Below are 22826 nucleotides of genomic sequence, written 5' to 3' on the forward strand. Positions count from 1 at the left end.
TTATTGATCTCTGCTGGAAAATGTTCATTTAGCCAAAGAGAGCTCCCTTGCAGTTTCTTACCTCGGCTCTTCACCAATTCTTTCTGTTTGTAATGTTCAAAACGAGCTATTATTGGACGTGCTTTTCCATCCATAGGTCTGCCCATTCTGTGAACCCTAGAGAAGGTTATGTCTCTCACCACCTCAGGGGACATTTCGAGGTTGTTGGTCATAAAGTGTCTTACAGTTTCTTCAGGGTTGGCAGCGGCATTATCCTCTGCGATGCCAGCGAATATAAGATTATCTCTCATCGATCTGCACTGCATATCCAATAATGTCTCTTTCATTCTCTTGTTATCCACGGTGTTCTCTCAGGTCCTCTCTCAGGTCATCAATCTGCTTTTGACTGAACTCCAAGCTGGTTCTCAGCTCACGGAGGTCATGTTGTAATGCGTCCAGCATATCCAACTTGCTCAGTCTGGCATTGATTGATTCAAACACTGATGCATCCACCTCCATGACACCACCCGACTCACTCACACTCTCCGGCCAAGATTGTTGGGATCGGAGTTGTTTCTTTGGCACAGGTTTATCAGAAACCTTTTCAGCTGCCCCTTTGTCACCACATATATATATATATATAGCCCTATACTATAGCAACTGTAATTTCTTAAAGGACCTATAACATAAAATTCAACTTTTTCAATTTATTTTGTGTTTTTGGGGCTCCCATATGTGTTTTCTATCCCCACAAATAACCAATTTTGAACAATCAGGCTTTCATATCATATGGGTATTTTAATGGAAATTGCTCTCAGGAACAGCTCAACTGATTTTGGCCTCATTGTGATGTCATCAATGTCACCCTACTTTGTATAATTCCTCCTCTCTTCTTCAGTTCCTAATTTGCATTTCCACTTTGTTTACAATGTCACACCATTGATGATTTTCCAAGCTGGCATGGAATGGAAACAAGCCTGGTTTTATCTAGCATCAGTATTATAATGACTCAAATATTAAATAATATGCATATCAGTACGCCCACCACCTCAGGACATTGTGGTACTGCAGCTAAAACTGCTTTCAAAGTCCAGAAAGAAATGAATGAATGAATGAATGAATTTTATTTATATAGCACCTTTCCAAACAAAAAGTTACAAAGTGCTTTACAGACAGGATTAAAAAACAACAATCATAAAGAACAATCAAGAACATCAGAATTAATAAAGCACAACATCAGTTATAACATCAGTTAACATCAGTAAATCACGGAAAGAAAGAAAGGTAAATAAATGAAAAATATACATACACACCTCCATATATGCATATCTCCACATATACATATACATACATACACACCTACATACATATACACATGTACATACTTTCATACATACACCCATACACACACACAGGTCTACATACACCTACACACATACATATAAGACTGAAATTAGGAAAAACACTTGACATACAGGTGTGTTTTTAAAAGCTGTTTAAAAGCGGGCACTGTCTCCGCTTGCCTAAGGGCCAAGGGAAGGGCATTCCAGAGCGATGCTTATACTATTAGCTAGGCTACCAACTGGTTTTACAGGTACTGTACATGGATGAATGAGCAGTGAAGAAAGGCAGTTAAATTGTGCCCTGCAGCTTTAATTAATCTAGTGAGTGGCATACTGTATATCTTAATTAGGCCTGACGTCGAAATAATGAAAAAGTCTTCTGAAAGAATATATATTCAAAGATTTGTGCCTCATTTTCACGATATTTCCAAAATAGCAGACCTACAAGCTCGTAGCGCGCCACTCGGTGGCGCGCTATGAGCTTGTAGATCTGCTATTTTTCAATAGCTAAAGTATAACATAATGCTTAGTTAAAACACCAAAAGGGGTGTGTGTGTAAGTAATGCAACCGATTCACTTTCCCCTTGTGCCAAACTAATTCACTATACTCACTATCCCAAACCAGTAAGTAATATTATTTTCATGTAGGCTATTGAACTAGTATCATTTTCTGGTAGTGTTATAATGCAAGACAACACACCAATAGCTAGCACTGGTGCAATGCTATCACATATTGTCTAACTCTAGAGATGCACCTGGCCAAAAATCACTATGAGCCCCTCAGAAGATGGTACCACTACCAACCAACCCTACATGGCTCACAGACTATGTTTGTTATAATGTCATAATGACATTTTCTCCTTGTGTTTAATTATTCAGTCATGGAGTCCCTATACCGCCAGAGGAAACATTCATATCGTACTGGATTCAAACTCCTGCTCTTCCTTGGGATGCTTTCCGTGTTGATCATCTACTACGCTCGATACAGCAGCTCTATGACCAGGTGGGAGAGCTTTCCATCCCATGTGCCAGGCACTTATCATGCTGAAACTCATGTAGTGACGAAGGCTCCCCCAACCACTCATGTAGTGACAGAGGCTACTGTGCGACCGTTTCAGTACCACTTGGCCTATGCCCCCAACTACCGTTACATCATGGACGATACAACGGCCTGTGAGACCGAGACCCCTTTCCTGGTGCTGATGGTGCCGGTTGCACCCGCTGAAGTGGCAGCTCGGGATGCCATCCGGAAGACATGGGGTAGTGAGAACCCAGTTCACGGCGCAATGGTTAAGACTATTTTCGTGCTCGGTCTACCAGGGGGAGCGAACGCCGAGCAGCAGCAGGACAAAGTCAGACAGGAGAACCTGCAGCACCATGACCTGATCCAGAGTGACTTCATGGACACTTACCTCAATTTAACCATCAAGACCATGGTGATCATGGACTGGCTAGCCACGCGCTGCCCCAAGGCAGAATATGCTATGAAGATAGACTCAGACATGTTCCTGAACATTGGCAATCTGGTGAGCATGTTGCAAACGCCTGGTGTCCCCAAGCGGAACTACCTGACAGGGATGTTGATGTGGAACAGACCGGTCCTCCGCAACAGGGACTCCAAGTGGTACGTCCCAAAGGAGATGTACCCAGCTGACACCTACCCAACCTACACGCTGGGCATGGGCTACGTGTTCTCCAACGACCTCCCTGCGAAATATGTGGAGATCTCAAAGGAAATCAAGCCCTTTAATATAGAGGATGCCTACATTGGCATGTGCATGAAAAAGCTGGGACTTTCACCGACCTCGCCTCCAAATGCCTGGCAGTGGAAGTCTTATACCACTAACACCTACAATCGTTGTGAATACTCCAAAATCATTACCTACATTCTTGACTCCCCACAGCAGCTGTTGAACTACTGGACAGACTTGAAGAAACCTGGACCACCTTGCTAACGGTGCATGCATTCATGGGTGAGATACTACATTATGCTAACACAGTCAGTCCAGGTACAGATGGCCAGGCCAGAATTGTAGTATAGTATTTTTATATTTTATAATTATAATTGTACAGCTAGAATCGGTAATGCGTGAGAGGAAGGAAGTAAGGAACAGGAAAGTTTTAGTGTCTTACTTGTAACTGTACAAGCAGTGTTGTTTTCTTTGACTAAAACTAAGACGGAAAATGTTCGTCGACTACCTGTTTCCACTGACGAAAACTAAATGAAAACTAAGCTATGATGACTAAAACTGAGACTAAATATATTGACAATTTCATCAACAAATAAAAACTAGACTAAAATGTTAGGAAGGGACAAGAGATCCAGTATAAGTCATTTTACACTTGGTTGCATGCTGAAAATAGCCATCGGCTAGTCTCAGAGAACAGGTTTGGCGACACAAAACAGAAGATTACAGACCTACTTTCATAGTTCTCACCTGACGCAGGTGCTTTGTAGGGGCGCCAGCCCCTACAAAGCATGGCTTTCTGAACTTACGTCATAGGCCAGCCAAGTCTATGGACTTTTAATGTTTGTTGAGAGCCTAATTTCGTTTCCCAGCCAAAGTCTATGGACTTTAATGTTTGTTTAGGGTAAAGTATGATGTAATTTGTGCCAACCAAGTCTATGGACTTTAATATTTGTTTGGGTTCAACTACATTCAAATGTGTACAGTGTACTCAGTGTAGCCTACAGTGAGTATTTATTTTGTGTCAGTTTTTAAGTGGTGCAACCACTTCCTTAAGTGACTGTGTGTGGGTGGGTGTGTGGGTGGGTGGCTGGCTGGCTGGCTGGGTGCGTCTGAGCACAAAAACAGCATGGTTGTTTTTCACCACATGTGCGCAACCTAACACACACGTACACGCACATATTAACTGTATATATGGTGATTTTGGGTGTGCCAGTACAGTACAGTACAGTACAGTACAGTACAGTACAGTACAGTACAGTACAGTACAGTACAGTACAGGGTACAGTAGAGGGACCCCCACACGGTAACTCGTGGGTAGTTAACTGACATTACAATTTGTGTGATAAAAGGACTGTTAGTTTTGATTAATTTTATCATTGCTTCTCTAACCAGCCCGACTGCCTTTGACCTCCCCCTGACCACTGTGGGATTGTATTTGTTTACAACTATTATTTCATATTTACAACTCAAGATATTCCAGGAAGCTGGATTGTTAGCTAAAAACATTTGTCTTTAATTTATTTATGTTTTGAATCTGAATCTGATTATTGGTATTTATTAACAAATGTTCAGAGAAGTTGCAAACTACTGAACCTGGCTAATGAAGGAATCCTGCTTGAAATAAATACCCCACATTGTAGAGTCCTCTACAATATGGAAGCCAGGTGTCTGACTGATGGATGCACATTGTATATTAAACCAAAGTTGATATCTGCGTGCACTTTTCCATGAATTGTGGGATTTTATTTTTATGTATGACCTGTGAACAAGTGGGAACGTTTTGCAATAAATTATGTTGAATGGAATAGTTTTTTTAAAGCCATGTGACAATTTTGTATTATACTTTGTTATAATTCTGTATCACGTGTACAGTAGCGTCAATTTGATCTTTATTTATTCTCGTTCAGTTTAAACCGGCCACGACTATAACCTCATATCAGTCTTAAGCGGCCATGTAAGTCAGTTTTACAATGTTTTCACATCGGCAGCAGTAGTTTCACTAGTTTCCTAGTATGTGGATATGTCCATATGTTTGTTCTCAATGCATGATCCAGATAAGAACATACTGGTGATCTGAATTTGATTGATCTGAAGCGGCTATTTTAGTGACAACTCATTCTGAGTAAACGCTGCAACGCATGCATCCTCCTGATTGATTCATGTATCCTGTCCATTCATGATATATTGTGTCAGGGTTGTATCTACTTGCTTATCTCCCTGCCCTGACATGGTTGTCTTCTAATTAGGGAGTATGTGTCACACGGTCTGTATGTTTTACAATCAACACACGAGTTATCTGACTGAACTTAAAGCAACTTTGGTAGTGAAGAGTAATAAACACCCGAGAGACATGTTTGTTTTCCTCAGTGACTGACTCTAGCCAGTGAGCACCTATAAGCCTACTGTATCAACCGCCCTAAAATATTTATATGTGTCTGCACTATTTAGCGGGCAATCTCCTTGTTCAAAATAGTGTTGTAAAGAAAAGAAAAAGAAAACTGAAACAGCCGACTACAGCAAAGTTTGTTAGCAGAAAAAAAACCTTTTACCAGAAGAGCAGAGAACTTGCAGTCACAGTACAGACACTGTGCAGAAATCAGGCTTTGGAGAGATAAGACAGAGGTAAGCTATTATTTGGACCACCATACTTTTTAAGAGGTGCCTGAAAACCACTTGAAATTATTAACTTAAAACAGACGAGTAGTTGCTGATCTGGTTTGGCTGGTTTCTTGAGCCGGAGGCCCAAAGGCTAATGGGATGTTAGCACAAACCAAAAAGAGGTAAGGTGAGCTGCTAACTAGGGATCACGTTTTTTTGCTCCCGATCACGATCATTTGATTTTTTTTTATCCCGATCCGATATTTATATTTTATAGAACACATTTATGCCATCTCACAATTATTTATGACGTCACTGAAATGTAGTCTCTGGGTTGTTTCACTCGTTTCTAACGCTTTTTTTGTTACTCTTTGGGTATATTTGTACATTTCCACCTTCAGTCGATGCTTCATATCCATATGAGTGAAAAGGCCAGGGTGATCGGTTTATTTTACACACGCAGCATACAAATAAAGGTACACAAATGTAAGTTTATAAATGTACAATTTACTATGTTTTAGACGTTACATTTTAACAGTTGACAAGAGATGTTATTTGTACATCAAGGCAACTACTTCTGTTTTCATGGATGTCATTAAAGTTGATGACGTTGACAACAACTCTGTCAATAAAAGCGAAAAGAAATGCAAAAGCAGCATTGTATGCTCTCTTTATGGTCTCTCTGTGTCTACCTAACTATGTGTGTGCGTGGATGGGGGGCAGGTGCATTCTTCAGCCACACCCCTCCCTCATGACAATGACTAAACTTTACCCCCTACATCTGTCAGTTTCTCTCAGTCCCTCTCCCTTGTACCCACCCAGTCTTGTTCAGGAGAGGAACATACCTGTAACACACATAACACTTTGACTAAAGGCTGATGCCCTCATACAGACCTAGCGTCTGCTGGGGACAGGAACAATAGTAATGGAGGAGGAAGGGAATGGTTCTGGTGGTGGGACGGAACACAAAAGGTGAGGATTTTTGCTTATAAATGTAATGATGTTGAAAACAAACTGCTACTCGCAGATGAGATTAACCAGAAGTTAGAATAGCCTATCTGGTCATATGTGATCATGCCATCTGTGTGTATACCACAAAAACAAAACTAAACAAAACAGGCCGACTAATGCCCTTCTGATATCATGTCGCTGAAGTCAGATAATAGAAGAACTATAGGCTACAAGCTTACTACGAGGCAACTGGATGGGCTAATTTCACAATCCGTCGTTATTGTCACTTCCACAATATACTTTACACTAGGCATACGGGGGAGAAGAATCCTGTTCTCCACAACTCATGGTGCTTCACGGTTTAAAACAATAGACATACAGTATTAAAAAGACGGCAAAGCCTTTTAAAAACATTAAAAAGTAGAGAGAGCAGACAAACATTGTCTGATGTGATTGTTTTGGATGAATGCCTGGATGTATAGCTATACAGGCATGCTTATACTATTAGCTAAGCTACCAACTGGTTTTACAGGTACTGTACATGGATGAATGAGCAGTGAAGAAAGGCAGTGAAATTGTGCCCTGCAGCTTCAATTAATCTAGTGAGTGGCATACTGTATATCTTAATTAGGCCTGACGTCGAAATAATGAAAAAGTCTTCTGAAAGAATATATATTCAAAGATTTGTGCCTCAATTTCACGATATTTCAAAAATAGCAGACCTACAAGCTCGTAGCGCGCCACTCGGTGGCGCGCTATGAGCTTGTAGATCTGCTATTTTTCAATAGCTAAAGTATTGCCTTCTTCATTCCCTGAAGAATGTTGGAAATAAAGATTTTGATGGCATCGTGACTACGAGCTGTGCGGCCTCTCTCCTTTTCCAGTCATAGTTATCTCCTGCGGTCAGCACCTCCCCACTACTGGTGTGTGCTCCTACCTTCCTGTTTGTTTGAATAGCTAAAGTATAACATAATGCTTAGTTAAAACACCAAAAGGGGTGTGTGTGTAAGTAATGCAACCCATTCACTTTCCCCTTGTGCCAAACTAATTCACTATACTCACTATCCCAAACCAGTAAGTAATATTATTTTCATGTAGGCTATTGAACTAGTATCATTTTCTGGTAGTGTTATAATGCAAGACAACACACCAATAGCTAGCACTGGTGCAATGCTATCACATATTGTCTAACTCTAGAGATGCACCTGGCCAAAAATCACTATGAGCCCCTCAGAAGATGGTACCACTACCAACCAACCCTACATGGCTCACAGACTATGTTTGTTATAATGTCATAATGACATTTTCTCCTTGTGTTTCATTATTCAGTCATGGTGTGGAGTCCCTATACTGCCAGAGGAAATATTCATATCGTACTGGATTCAAACTCCTGCTCTTCCTTGGGATGCTTTCCGTGTTGATCATCTACTACGCTCGATACAGCAGCTCTATGACCAGGTGGGAGAGCTTTCCATCCCATGTGCCGTATCACAGGTTGATCAATATAACCAATTCCCAAAATCCTCCAGGCACTTATCAAGCTGAAACTCATGCAGTGACGGAGGCTCCCCTGACCACTCATGTAGTGACGGAGGCTCCCCCGAAGGCTCCCCCGGAGGCTCCCCCAACCACTCATGTAGTGACGGAGGCTCCCCCGACCACTCATGTAGTGACGGAGGCTCCCCCGACCACTCATGTAGTGACGAATGCTCCCCTGACCACTCATGTAGTGACGGAGGCTCCCCCGAAGGCTCCCCCGGAGGCTCCCCCAACCACTCATGTAGTGACGGAGGCTACTGTGCGACCGTTTCAGTACCACTTGGCCTATGCCCCCAACTACCGTTACATCATGGACGATACAACGGCCTGTGAGACCGAGAACCCTTTCCTGGTGCTGATGGTGCCGGTTGCACCCGCTGAAGTGGCAGCTCGGGATGCCATCCGGAAGACATGGGGTAGTGAGAACCCAGTTCACGGCGCAATGGTTAAGACTATTTTCGTGCTCGGTCTACCAGGGGGAGCGAACGCCGAGCAGCAGCAGGACAAAGTCAGACAGGAGAACCTGCAGCACCATGACCTGATCCAGAGTGACTTCATGGACACTTACCTCAATTTAACCATCAAGACCATGGTGATCATGGACTGGCTAGCCACGCGCTGCCCCAAGGCAGAATATGCTATGAAGATAGACTCAGACATGTTCCTGAACATTGGCAATCTGGTGAGCATGTTGCAAACGCCTGGTGTCCCCAAGCGGAACTACCTGACAGGGATGTTGATGTGGAACAGACCGGTCCTCCGCAACAGGGACTCCAAGTGGTACGTCCCAAAGGAGATGTACCCAGCTGACACCTACCCAACCTACACGCTGGGCATGGGCTACGTGTTCTCCAACGACCTCCCTGCAAAATATGTGGAGATCTCAAAGGAAATCAAGCCCTTTAATATAGAGGATGCCTATATTGGCATGTGCATGAAAAAGCTGGGACTTTCACCGACCGAGCCTCCAAATGCCTGGCAGTTTAAGGCTTATAACACAGCCTACAATCGTTGTGAATACTCCAAAATCATTACCTACATTCTTAACTCCCCACAGCAGCTGTTGAACTACTGGACAGACTTGAAGAAACCTGGACCACCTTGCTAACGGTGCATGCATTCATGGGTGAGATACATGACATATTTACCGGTGAGAGGTTGTTGCAAATGGCAACTCAAAACACATGAGTTGCCATTTGCCCTACGAGTTGTAGGGCAAATGGCTGGTCTCAGAGAACAGGTTTGGCGACACAAAACAGAACATTACAGACCTACTTTCATAGTTCTCACCTGACAGTGTTGGAGAGTTGTGAACTATACATGTAATTATACTGCTTTACACTAAGTAAATTTGTGAGGGGCGCCAGCCCCTACAAAGGTCATAGGTCAGCCAAGTCTATGGACTTTTAATGTTTGTTGAGAGCCTAATTTCCTTTCCCAGCCAAAGTCTATTGACTTTAATGTTTGTTTAGGGTAAAGTATGATGTAATTTGTGCCAACCAAGTCTATGGACTTTAATATTTGTTTGGGTTCAACTACATTCAAATGTGTACAGTGTACTCAGTGTAGCCTTTAGTGAGTATTTATTTTGTGTCAGTTTTTAAGTGGTGCAACCACTTCCTTAAGTGACTATGTGTGTGGGTGGGTGTGTGGGTGGGTGGCTGGCTGGCTGGGTGCATCTGAGCACGAAAACAGCATGGTTGTTTTTCACCACCTGTGCACAACACAGACACACACACACACACACGCACACATATTAACTGTATATATGGTGATTTTGGGTGTGCCAGTATAGTACAGTGACAGTACAGTACAGTAGAGCAGGGGTTCTCAACCCGTGGGTCGCGACCCCTCGGGGGGTTGCCAAATTATTTTGGGGGGTCCCCAAATTATAAAAAAAAAAAAAAAAAAAGATTTTATTTTTATTTTTGAATGGCTGGAAAGTGGAAATGAAGAGTTTACATATAATACACATAGTACATGCATACACCTTCCCTAATGATTATATCTGGTTTCAGTATTTATTTATGGTGTATTGTCTCTATTATTAAGGTTATTGTAGCAGTCAATTTATATTGGGGGTCGGGAGGGGGCGGGGCGGGGGTCCCGAGACATTGCCAAAGCATTTCTGGGGGTCCCCGGCCAAAAAGGTTGAGAACCCCTGCAGTAGAGGGTACAGTAGAGGGACCCCCACACGGTAACTCTGTCATTTCTCAACCGTTTCGGACGTGGGGCGGCTCGCCGGAATCAGGCCGGCACCCTGGGTAGTTAACTGACATTACAATTTGTGTGTGATAAAAGGACTGTTTGTTTTGATTCATTTTATCATTGCTTCTCTAACCAGCCCGACTGCCTTTGACCTCCCCCTGACCACTGTGGGATTGTATTTGTTTACAACTATTATTTTATATTTACAACTCAAGACTCAGGGATATTGCAGGAAGCTGGATTGTTAGCTAAAAACATTTGTCTTTAATTTATTTATGTTTTGAATCTGAATCTGACTATTGGTATTTATAAATGTTCAGAGAAGTTGCAAACTACTGAACCTGGCTAATGAAGGAATCCTGCTTGAAATAAATACCCCACATTGTAGAGTCCTCTACAATATGGAAGCCAGGTGTCTGACTGATGGATGCAAATTGTATATTAAACCAAAGTTGATATCTGCGTGCACTTTTCCATGAATTGTGGGATTTTATTTTTATGTATGACCTGTGAACAAGTGGGAACGTTTTGCAATAAATTATGTTGAATGGAATAGTTTTTTTAAAGCCATGTGACAATTTTGTATTATACAGTAGCGTCAATTTGATCTCTATTTATTCTCGTTCACAGTTTAACCCATTTTGGACTGAGTTAAAAACATTCACTTTGAAAGAATATATATTCAAAGATTTGCGCCACATTTTTACGATTTTTCAAAAATAGCAGACCTAGAAGCTCGTAGCACGCCACTCGGTGGCGCGCTATGAGCTTGTAGATCTGCTATTTTTCAATAGCTAAATTATAACATAATGTTTAAAACACCAAAAGGGGTCCCTGCCCAAAATGGGTTAAACCGGCCACGACTAACCTCATATCAGTCTTAAGCGGCCATGTAAGTCAGTTTTACAATGTTTTCACATCGGCAGCAGTAGTTTCACTAGTTTCCTAGTATGTGGATATGTCCATATGTTTGTTCTCAATGCATGATCCAGATAAGAACATACTGGTGATCTGAATTTGATTGATCTGAAGCGGCTATTTTAGTGACAACTCATTCTGATTAAACGCTGCAACGCATGCATCCTCCTGATTGATTCATGTATCCTGTCCATTCATGATAGATTGTGTCAGGGTTGTAACTACTTGCTTATCTCCCTGCCCTGACATGGTTGTCTTCTAATTAGGGAGTATGTGTCACACGGTCTGTATGTTTTACAATCAACACACGAGTTATCTGACTGAACTTAAAGCAACTTTGGTAGTGAAGCGTAATAAACAGCATATTTGGCCCGGAGCAGTGGTTCTCAAAGTGTGGCCCCCGGGGCCCCCATGGTTCCTTGAGGTTTCCAAATGGACCCTTACGGGTTTGTAGCTCTGACAGAGGTCCTTGAAATAAAAAGGTTTGAGAACCACTGGCTACTAATGCTCAGGCTACTGTCACCCGAGAGACATGTATGTTTTCCTCAGTGACTGACTCTAGCCAGTGAGCACCTATAAGCCTACTGTATCAACCGCCCTAAAATATTTATATGTGTCTGCACTATTTAGCGGGCAATCTCCTTGTTCAAAATAGTGTTGTAAAGAAAAGAAAAAGAAAACTGAAACAGCCGACTACAGCAAAGTTTGTTAGCAGAACAAAACCTTTTACCAGAAGAGCAGAGAACTTGCAGTCACAGTACAGTACAGACACTGTGCAGAAATCAGGCTTTGGAGAGATAAGACAGAGGTAAGCTATTATTTGGAAACACCATACTTTTTAAGAGGTGCCTGAAAACCACTTGAAATTATTAACTTAAAACAGACGAGCAGTTGCATGCTGATCTGGTTTGGCTGGTTTCTTGAGCCGGAGGCCCAAAGGCTAATGGGATGTTAGCACAAACAAAGAGGTAAGGTGAGCTGCTAACTAGGGATGTCCCGATCACGTTTTTTTGCTCCCGATCCGTTTCCGATCATTTGATTTTTTTTCCCCGATCCGATATTTATATTTTATAGAACACATTTATGCCATCTCACAATAGTATAATATCCCAAATCACAGACAATATCCAGTCTAATATCATGATATGGACATAATATTGATACTAGGGATGTCCCGATCACGTTTTTTGTCTCCCGATCCGATTCTGATCATTTGAAAATGACGTGATCGGCACCCAATCGGGACAACCCTAGTGCTAACCAGGGGAGACAATTAAGACTTGAAAAAGAAGAAGTCGCACCTCTCAGGGCATTGGTGACCACGAGCTGTGCAACGTCTTCCTCTTTTTCAAATATAGTCTGACGTCACTGAAATGTAGTCTCTGGGTTGTTTCACTCGTTTCTAACGCTTTTTTTGTTACTCTTTGGGTATATTTGTACATTTCCACCTTCAGTCGATGCTTCATATCCATATGAGTGAAAAGGCTGGGGTGATCGGTTTATTTTTCAAACACAGTTCTTATATGAGGCGATCTAAAATCCCCCTATGGAGATTACAATGCAAATAAAAAGTAGACGAACCTGTGGATTGACGCCCTCTACTGACAGTGACGTCAGGACTTCGGTGCTCTATTGTAAGTTAGTAACAGACCTGTCTGCCCACTGAGAATCTATACAGTCGGTGAGTGTCAAACTTAATATTGTTGATCGAGCATGTGAACTTCTTGTCAACTGTATGTTACTACTACTACTACTACTAGGCTAATAATAATAATAATAATAATAAATATTAGATGAGCTTGTAGATGTGCTTGTGCATGCATTTTGCCGAACTGACTTCCTGAAACTGACTTCAGATAAGGTAAGTGCAGAAAACCTGTTTAACCAGTTCAAAAAGCTGCTTACACATGAACCCCAGCTGAAATACTGTGAGCATGTCAGAATGCTTCAGTGTCCAACTTTTCAGCACTTTCTCAATGGTTCTCAAAGTGGGGTCCGGGGACCTCACTTCACACATGTGTGATTGTTATATTTTATCTTATTTTTAAAGGTCTATTACTGTACAGCTAGAGTCGGTAATGTGTGAGAGGAAGGAACAGGGATTTTAGCTTCTTTCTTACTTACTTACGAGTTGTAGGGCAAATGGCTGGTTTCAGACAGAACAGGTTTGGAGACACAAAAAAACCCATTATTGACCTATTGTCATAGTTCTCACCTGGCAGTGTGCCTTGTTCAATTCATCAAAATTCATCATGTAGGTAGGGCATTCCACATTTTAGTGGCATAGGAGCGGAAAGTATTTAGTCCCTTGTTTGTGCCGAATCTGGGTTGCACATGGTTTGTTGCACTCCCTCTGGTGTTGTGGGTGTGGACTTCATAAACATTTGCTCTGGGGATAATTAATTTGCACTTTCAGGTCACAGTTTATGTCAAACCAGAAACAGGATTGTATCGAAAGTTGTGTCCAATCTGTACGATCTATGAGATCTATTCTAAATGTCTCAATAGAAGGCATCTTCTATTGAGACATCTTCTATCGGTTCTAAGGGGGGGCAAGGGTGGGCATAGCCCACCCAAACGTGCGTCCTGCCCATCCAATCAAAGGTTATGGAGTGTGTGTGTGTGTATATATGTATATTTATATATGGCCAAACTACTGTAATGAAGTAATTGTTAATTTTACTAACTGTCCTACGTCAAACTGTGAGTATCAGTGCATGGTCAAAGGACGGCAGTGAAGCAAGACTTTTATTGCAGTGAATGGAATTAAGTTGGCACGGACGATCATCTTTTAGGTAACTATGTTGCAATACAAAACAATATAAAAGCATAATTATGAAATGGACACTGTACTTTAATCATCTGCAATAAAAGTCTACGTCAAACGGTGAATATCAGCAGTCAAAGGACTTTTATTGGTTTTTTATTGACTGTCTACGTTGTAGACAGTCAATAAAAAAACAAATTCAACTTTATTAGCAGACGCAGGTCCATAGGGATACATACACGGGGTTAACATACAAGAGATACAACAGGATACAGGATACAACAGCAATACAAAATTAAAAATCATAAAAGAATGTAAAACAAATACATAACTTGCATAACTTAACCCACAGGCAGAACATACAGGCGTTTTAGGCAGTGTACCCTTAACCTTGATGTATAACGTGAACAGCTCACTGAGGGGCTTGAAAGAGCTACAATGATACTGTTTGTTGACACATCCAGCCTTTTCATAAACTTAAACATTGGATTTCTTAGAAGTGCTTTAAAAGTCCTCACTCCAGCAGTGATCTGGTACCACTGCCCCCTCTGGGTTGTTTAAGGAGTATTCTCATGGCATCATTATATGCAACTTGCAACCTGTGCATGCTAGACTTTTTATAACATGACCACAGGTGTGCAGTATAAAGCGGTGTGCAATATGCCTTGAACAGAACTTTCGGGCAATAGTGTTTGCTTGAGCATACAACTTCTGACATTGTCTGTATATATCATCATCATCAGTCATTTGATCCGAACAATTACTTGTTCCATAATACATTTGTTTTGGCCTCGCATTAACTTTATGCACCTCACTGAGGCGCTGGACAGACTCACAATTCAATTCATACACAGTATATTCTTTCCTCAAGAAATTGCAAGTGAATGGCTGGAAAATGGAAATTAAGAGTTTACATAGTACACAGAGTACATGCATACACTTTCCTTAATGATTATATCTGGTTTCAGTATTTATTTATGATATATTTTCTCTATTATTAAGGTTGTTTTTGCAGTCAGTTTGGGTATTGGGGGTGGGGAGGGGGTCCCGAGACATGGTCAAAGCATTTCCGGGGGTCCCCAGCCAAAAACGTTGAGAACCCCTGTGTTAGCCAGTAAGGTCGTCCTTATTCTTATCCTGTTTTATTTCTTCTTATCAGCAGGTGTGTGTGTCACCTGCTTTCAACCACAGCCAAAAAGGAGGAAGCTCAAAGTCTAGACATTAAAGTGCATGACAGTGAATTACACCTTTAATGAGCCTAACGATATGCTGTTGGAGGACAAGCATAAAAAGTTTTTTTTGTACAGTACTGACTACAGTATGTGGACCATGGTGACATTGATAAATTCTTGATAAAATAGCTTCTAATATATTATTTAGGCCCCAAAATCTATACATCTCAGTCACACTATTAAGGCAACCGACCAGTTCCACGCGCTGCACAAGGTGCCCTTTTTCACTTGAGCACCTGCCCCTAAATGTCTGTGCACGCCACTGCATCCAGTCCTAGTATTTCAGAAATAACAGACCTCACATCCAGTCCTAGTATTTCAGAAATAACAGACCTCACTCCAACCAGGCTTGGTTATCTGAACTGACTTGTATATTACACATGGAGAAAATGTGTTATGTTATGATGGATAATTCAAGCAAGTTCCATGCGATTTGGCAGCAATTCTTAGAACACATTGCTCAAATGTCTCACTGATCCCACTTAGCATTTAGTCTGCATGCAACATCTGTGTGTCCTCCACTTTCCATATGATATATTCTAGTCTCTAGCAGTGTAACTCATTGATTTGAAATCATGCCCTGTTCTCTCTTTTTTTTTGTTTATGCTTTTTTTTCTTTTTTTTCTCTCTTTTTCTTTTCAATTCTTTTTTTTGCAAAACCTTAATACAAATATTAAATGCATAAATAACAGACCTGCCGTAATCCACCAGGTTTGGACATGACCAAAACATATGAGTCCAATCTGTTGCTGCTGATGGTATATTCTCCATAGTCTCGCTGTACTATAGGGCAGTGGTATTCAACCTTTTTCATGTCAAGGCCCATTATTCTTTCGACAATTGAGCCACCACAATTTGATGAGATTGAGCCTCTCCAAACCAAAATGTAAGATTTTGTCCACAATTCCATGCTGTATTTGATGTTGGTACCATTAGGAGAGAACAGGAAAGACAATTCTTCTACATTCTCTAATTGTGTAGACTTCTTTTAAATGTAGTAATGCAGATGTTTAACAATAATGTAACTCTTGAGAGCACGTGTGTGTGTGTGTGTGTGTGTGTGTGTGTGTGTGTGTGTGTGTGTGTGTGTGTGTGTGTGTGTGTGTTTCTATACCTTTTTTGGTCAAAAAGATGCTATGTAATATATTTCAGCACAGTGGTGGCCGCCATCTGTAAATGGTCAATTTTGAGGGCTTAGCATCCATTTTTGAGTTATACATACAGCAGATTTGGATTCAGCAGCCCTTAATACCCCTAGAAAACATGTATGTAATAAATTAACACGATTTGCCTTCAGCACTTTAAATAAGCACATTTTCTGAAATCAAGCCTAGTCTAGCAGGGAGACCAAATACAACCACCTCAGTTATCATAGGCCTGTGCTCAGTCTACAATACAGATGGGACAAAGTAACATTCTATTCACTGAAACAATTAGAATCAAGCTTTAACCAACACAAAATAAAAAGGGCATGCATATTATGGGTGTGTTAGGGAGGTCTTAAGGAGAAGCTAAATTGCATGTAATTGTGGCCTAATTGCAAGGATTTTTGATTAAACGCATGCCTGGCTGAGATGGAGTGAATGTAGCAGTATAGCAATGATAAGTCCCCACACCTCAAAGCTCTCTGTCTGAAGCCTGCAGGGTTCCTGTTTACTGTTCAGTGCTCTGATCTAGAGCCCCGCCCAATGTGGGTATTTACACACACAAATGCGCGTGCACAGGCATGCAGGCAGGCCACACGCGCACACGCACACACACACACACACACACACACACACACACACACAGTCACACACACACACACACACACACACACACACGGTTTCCATGGAAAAAGGGAGTGCTCAACCTGTGGGTGGTTACAGGTGGGAAGTGTGGACAATGGCTGTTCTACGTAAAGGCTGTGTGTGTAGTATTACTAGCTAAGCTAATGGCTATGCAATATGCATTGTATGTCTATCTATCTATCTGGACAATGAATAATGAAGCTCATTTTTAAACAGCGTGAATGACAGCACCACAAAGGTGACAGGCAGGCAGCCAGGTAAGCAGAAAGGTTTCCAATTCCTACCTATGATTTCCTTTGTCAAATTAAATAGCTAATCTCTTCTCTGTTCTGGTGGCAGGAGAGAGCCTAGTCTACAAAGAAAAGTTGATTCATGCTTAAATGGTCAATGTGGATGTAGCCTAGGACTAAATATAAAGAGACTAAACTTGCGCTTCAGCCTGCTTCTTCAGAAGCTCTACGGTCCTTTCAGACAAAAAAAACAAAACAGAAAAACTGGGCTCTTGAGTTGAGAGAACATTGTATTCACAAGAGGAAGAAATAGAGTCCGCAACACTGGTATGAAAAACTCAGCTCCACTGGTTTATTGAACAAAGTGGAGATCCGGGCACACTTAATGTTAAAAAGGAGGAAAACTTTATTCAACCGACATGTTTCGACCTATACAGTCTTCATCAGCCCTGATGAAGACATGCGAAGACATGCGAATCCCTTGACTCCTTCAAAGCCGCTCTCAAAGGGCACCATGGACGGCTGCAATTCGAAACTGGCCCCCGTAAAATCTGAATCCCCCCTTTTCCCCCCCACTGTATATGTTTCTTTTCCCTTTTTACCTCCTTTATGATGAATTCCTGTTCTGTTCTTTGGCTATATAGAAGTGTAATATTTGTACGTCTCTAAATGTTTTGATGAATTGAACAAGGTGAGAACTATGACAATAGGTCAATAATGGGTTTTTTTGTGTCGCCAAACCTGTTCTGTCTGAAACCAGCCATTTGCCCTACAACTCCTAAGTAAGTAAGAAAGAAGCTAAAACTTCCCTGTTCCTTCCTCTCACACATTACCGACTCTAGCTGTACAGTAATAGACCTTTAAAAATAAGAATGTAATAAAATATAACAATATAACATATATAACACACATGTGTGAAGTGAGGTACTGCCATTTGTCCAGCACCTGGGCTAGAGTGGAGGTGCATACTCTATTACCTTTGTTAACATTGTATTGACAAACATACAGTAGGTAGGTACATAAGTAGTCTACTTAACATTAAAACATAACATGCATATGTTGTAGACTCTACTACATATGCATGTTGTTTTTTATGTTCTATGGCACCAGAAGCAGTTGAAAGCAGAAGCAGTGGACCACATCATGTATGCGGCTTCCTAATATAGTGTTTGTGCAGTAAAAACACAAAGTAGCAGATCCCCCCCAGGCCCTAACCTGCAGAGAGTACACTGGGTTCCCCCCTCCTGGAGGGGGGAACCCAGTGTACTCTCTGCTGCCCCATCTGGCGGAGTCAGGTTACCCAGGCCCTAGCCCTTCAGTAAACAGAAAATACATTTTCAGGCAGGAGTCAAGACACAATTAAATTGGTATCCTGACCTGAAGTGTTCAGTTACAGGGGTGTTGTTACGCAACACTATAGCAGTTATTACAGAATGTTTTATTATCTGAATATAGAGACTTTTTTTCCCCTTTATTTACTTTTCTTTATTCTTTATTTACCCAGGGAAGTAGCTGAGCACATGTGCTCATTTTCAGCAACGCCCTGCAAATAGAAACACAAAGACAGACACACACACACACACAGACACACATTAAAACCTGGGAGCTGACCAGTACAACCACAGTCTTATACTGTTGGCCACTAAGCAGCTCCAGGGGGAGCAGTTGGGGGTTCAGTGCCTTGCTCAAGGGCACTTCAGCGGTGTTGGGTGAGTGATGACAATCACTTCCCCGCCCAGATTTTTCCTGCCCGTCCGGGGAATCGAACCGGCAACCTTTCGGCAACAAGGGTGCTCCTCTAACCCTTAGGCCACCGCTGCCCCCTTAACACTTATACAAAATATCACATACAGCACCTTTAATACTTTAATAAGACACAATTGTGCTTAAATATACTTAATTAAATAAACGTAATGTTCGTTCTACCCCACTTTGAAAAGGGTCAAATTGTCTCCCATGCACACTTCCCAAATCGCCCAGTTCACTTGCATTCAATAACTTCACTGTAGACAGATCCGCCTTTATACATTATTTAATCAATGGGTGCTATTTGTTTTGACACTGACTCTGTCATGTGTGCAGTTATGTTTGTTATTTAAATAATCCAAAAGAAGATCTGTGTGCTTTTTTATTAATAATAAGGTCATATTTAATTCCAGAACATTGCTGAGCTTGAGTGCTGATATGCAACTTATTTAATATTTGAGTCATTATAATACTGATGCTAGATAAACACAGGCTTGTTTCCATTCCATGCCAGCTTGGAAAATCAACAATGGCGGACATTGTAAACAAAGTGGAAATGCAAATTTGGAACTGAAGACTGAAGAGAGGGAGGAATTATACAAAGTAGGGTGTCAAATACGACCACATCAGTTGAGCTGTTCCTGAGAGCAATCTCCATAAAAGCCCCTATGATGAGAAATCCTGATTGTTCAAAATTGCATTTGTGGGGATGGAAAATACACATGGGAGCTCACCAAAAAAATAGAAAAAGTAAAATGTTATGTTATAGGTCCTTTAAACTGCATTATTGAAAAAGGAACATGGAAGTATCTAGTTTTAGATTATGATACTTTTTTTTCTCGTTCAATTCAGATCCCATGGACACGTGGAGGAAACACCTTTTTACAAGACGTAGAATTTTGTGCCTCCTGGTTGCAGTGGTCTTCTTCCTCGTCTATGTCAACTATGTCAAACCAAAAGACACCATGCGGGTAGGGCCCAATAAGGAACATGACATGTCCCCTGGCAGTCTCGCCACTCCTGGTCCGTATCACGTAGCTTACCCACGTGACTACAAATTCAGCATGGACGACACAGAGGTATGCAAGACCAAGACCCCTTTTGTTATCCTGATAGTTCCGGTGGCGCCTAGTAACAGGGCAGCTCGGGACGCAGTCCGGAAGACATGGGGCAAAGAGACAATAGTTGAAGGTAAACTTATTCAGACTGTCTTCCTGATTGGCCTCCCCAGTGGAGCAGGAGCACCACAGCAGCAGGAGAACCTCAAGCAGGAGAGCCTCCTGCATCACGACCTGATCCAGAGTGACTTCCAGGACAGCTACCACAACCTGACCATCAAGACCATGGTGATGCTGGAGTGGCTGACCGCGCGCTGTTCCAGCGCCGCCTTCGTCATGAAAATCGACTCGGACATGTTCCTTAATACCCAGAACTTAGTGAAGCTGCTGGCGGACCCCGGCACTCCCCAACGGAATTACATGACCGGTTTGGTGTGGTGGCACAGTCCGGTTCTGAGAAACCCCAACAATAAGTTCTACCTGCCAGAAGAGGTGTTCCCAGAGTCAGAGTATCCCCCCTATCCTCTGGGTATGAGCTATGTCATGTCTCTTGACCTCCCTGGAAAGATTTTGGGGGTCGCCCCTCAAATTAAGCCCATCTACATTGAAGATGCATACCTTGGGATGTGCCTGAAAAGACTGGGGATCTCCCCCACGGACCCCCCCAATAAGTCTATGTTCATTGTCAACCCTATCATTGCCCTGAGCCGATGTACTCTTTCAAAAGTGATTGCTGTCACAACAACAAGCATCCCACAGATGATGGGTTATTGGGAGAAGAACAGGGAGTCTGGTGCCCCCTGTTTCTTTGATTGATTGATTGATTGATTGATTGATTGATTGAAAATTGTATTAACAGATTGCAGAATGGGTACAGTTTAAGGTAGGTACAGGTCAATACAAACACTATTAAGAGGATAAAACCAGAAAAACCACTAAGACTTTACCTTCTCCCCTCATTTGTTTATAAGGGGGAGGCGTCATTAGGTGTCCTGTGGCACTGAGTGAGCGGTGAGGGGAAGTACAAGAATTACAGGTATAAATATTGGAGGGTTGTAAATCAGAATTATAACCCAATTATAGATCATATTACTGAAGCGTTGGACAGATGGTCAAGCCTTCCAATTTCTCTTATAGGTAGAATAAATATCCTCAAAATGAACACACTCCCGTATTATTATTTTTATTTATTATTTACAATTTGTTTGATCGATTTTTATGTTTTATGTTTATATTTAATTGTTATAATCATTACTATATTTTCTCTTTTTTTTGTCAACGGTGGTTGGTGCTGGGGTTTGGGGGTAGGATTTTTAAAAATGAGGCAAGGGGCAAGCCACTGATTGTAGTTGGCAAATAATTTGAATTATGTTTTATGTGCATTTTCTTTGTATGCCTGTACCTGTGCCTTTCATCCAAAAATGAAATAAAAATGTATTTAAAAAAAAAAGGGAAAAAAATGAACACACTCCCTAAACTGTTGTATTTGTTTCAGAATATCCCCTTGTCACCTCCTACCGGTTTCTTTACTAAAATGGAAAAATTGTTTTGTAATTTTATTTGGAATAATCGACGCCCCAGGCTCCGTTTATCTCTGTTATATTTTACCTTACAATAATTTTTATAGTTTTTGTGAGTAAAAACAAAAATCAAAATACAATCATAGAGCTAAAATCTCTATTGGTGGGATTGAAATTAGTCAAGTTTCATCCACCAAGTTCCTACTGTAGGAATCCTGGTGGATGAAAAATTGTCTTGGAAAGAACATATACATACAGTAACCAACAAAGTTTCAAGATCATTTGGTATCATCAGAAGAATTAGGGGCCTGGTTCATCATACTTGTCTCTTAACCCTTTATTACAGTTTGATTTATCCATATCTCATTTATTGCAATATTGTTTGGGCAAGTACATATCCATCCAATTTACACAAATTATTAATTATTCAAAAGAAATGTGTAAGAATAGCTACCTCTTCTCACCATTTGGCTCCATCTGCTCCTCTGTTTAAAGATCTAAATGTATTGTCTATCTATGACATTAACAGTACAGTCCTGTTCTTTCATCTATAAATGCACTTACCTTCCAAATATGCTTCCTACAACTTTCAAAGAATATTTTAAGACCAACTCTCAAGTCCATGATTATAATACTAGACAATCTGATAATATTCATCCTCCCTTCAGCCGTACCACTCTTAGCCAGTTCTCCATAAAAGTCAGAGGTTCTTTACTCTGGAATTCACACATACTTATTGCCAACTCCTCATCTTCACTCTGTAACTTTAAACATAGATTGAGGGCCAGCCTCTTGAAGCAACCCTCTCCACTTGATTCTAACGTAATGTAGCTTTATTGTGCATACTCAGACAGACATGCATGTACACTTAGGCACACTCAGGCTTGTGTGTGTGTGTGTGTGTGCGCGCGCGCACGCACGCACGCACGCACGCACGCACGCACGCACGCACGCACGCACGCACGCACGCACTCCAACCCCTCCATGGGTTTCTTTTCTCACCTGCACATACTTCTCTTTTATTGATGTTACTGTTTTTATTGTGCGAATAAACTAAATTAAAACGAAACGATAGGGGAGGGCTAAAGTGCCCTAATATGTTGGTACTATTGGGCGGCTCAGTTGAGAACTATAATGTTCTATTATACAGAGAAGGGATCTCCTACATGGAGAAATATTGAATCATACTCTTTGAAGCTCCCGCTGCCCGAATATCTTTACTCCAATTTGTGTAAAAAACTGAAAAGATATACAGC

The 22826-nt window shown here is 41.4% G+C and overlaps 2 protein-coding genes across 2 annotated transcripts; both read left to right on the forward strand.

The window, feature by feature from the left end:
* Positions 1-2203: 2203 nt before the first annotated feature.
* LOC306921158 (beta-1,3-galactosyltransferase 2-like) lies at positions 2204-3277 on the forward strand (the record flags this gene model as incomplete). Its single annotated transcript, XM_079498269.1, has 1 exon — positions 2204-3277. One exon carries the CDS (start codon positions 2204-2206, stop codon positions 3275-3277), a length of 1074 nt encoding a protein of 357 aa, XP_079354395.1.
* Positions 3278-6536: 3259 nt separating this feature from the next.
* LOC306921159 (uncharacterized protein) lies at positions 6537-20866 on the forward strand (the record flags this gene model as incomplete). The annotated part of the gene is made up of 3 exons (XM_079498270.1): positions 6537-6583; positions 7892-9204; positions 19845-20866. 3 exons carry the CDS (start codon positions 6537-6539, stop codon positions 20864-20866), a joined length of 2382 nt encoding a protein of 793 aa, XP_079354396.1.
* Between the last annotated feature and the right edge of the window lie 1960 nt (positions 20867-22826).

Source organism: Electrona antarctica (genome assembly GCF_951216825.1).
Source record: "Electrona antarctica genome assembly, chromosome: 4".
NCBI lineage: Eukaryota > Metazoa > Chordata > Actinopteri > Myctophiformes > Myctophidae > Electrona > Electrona antarctica.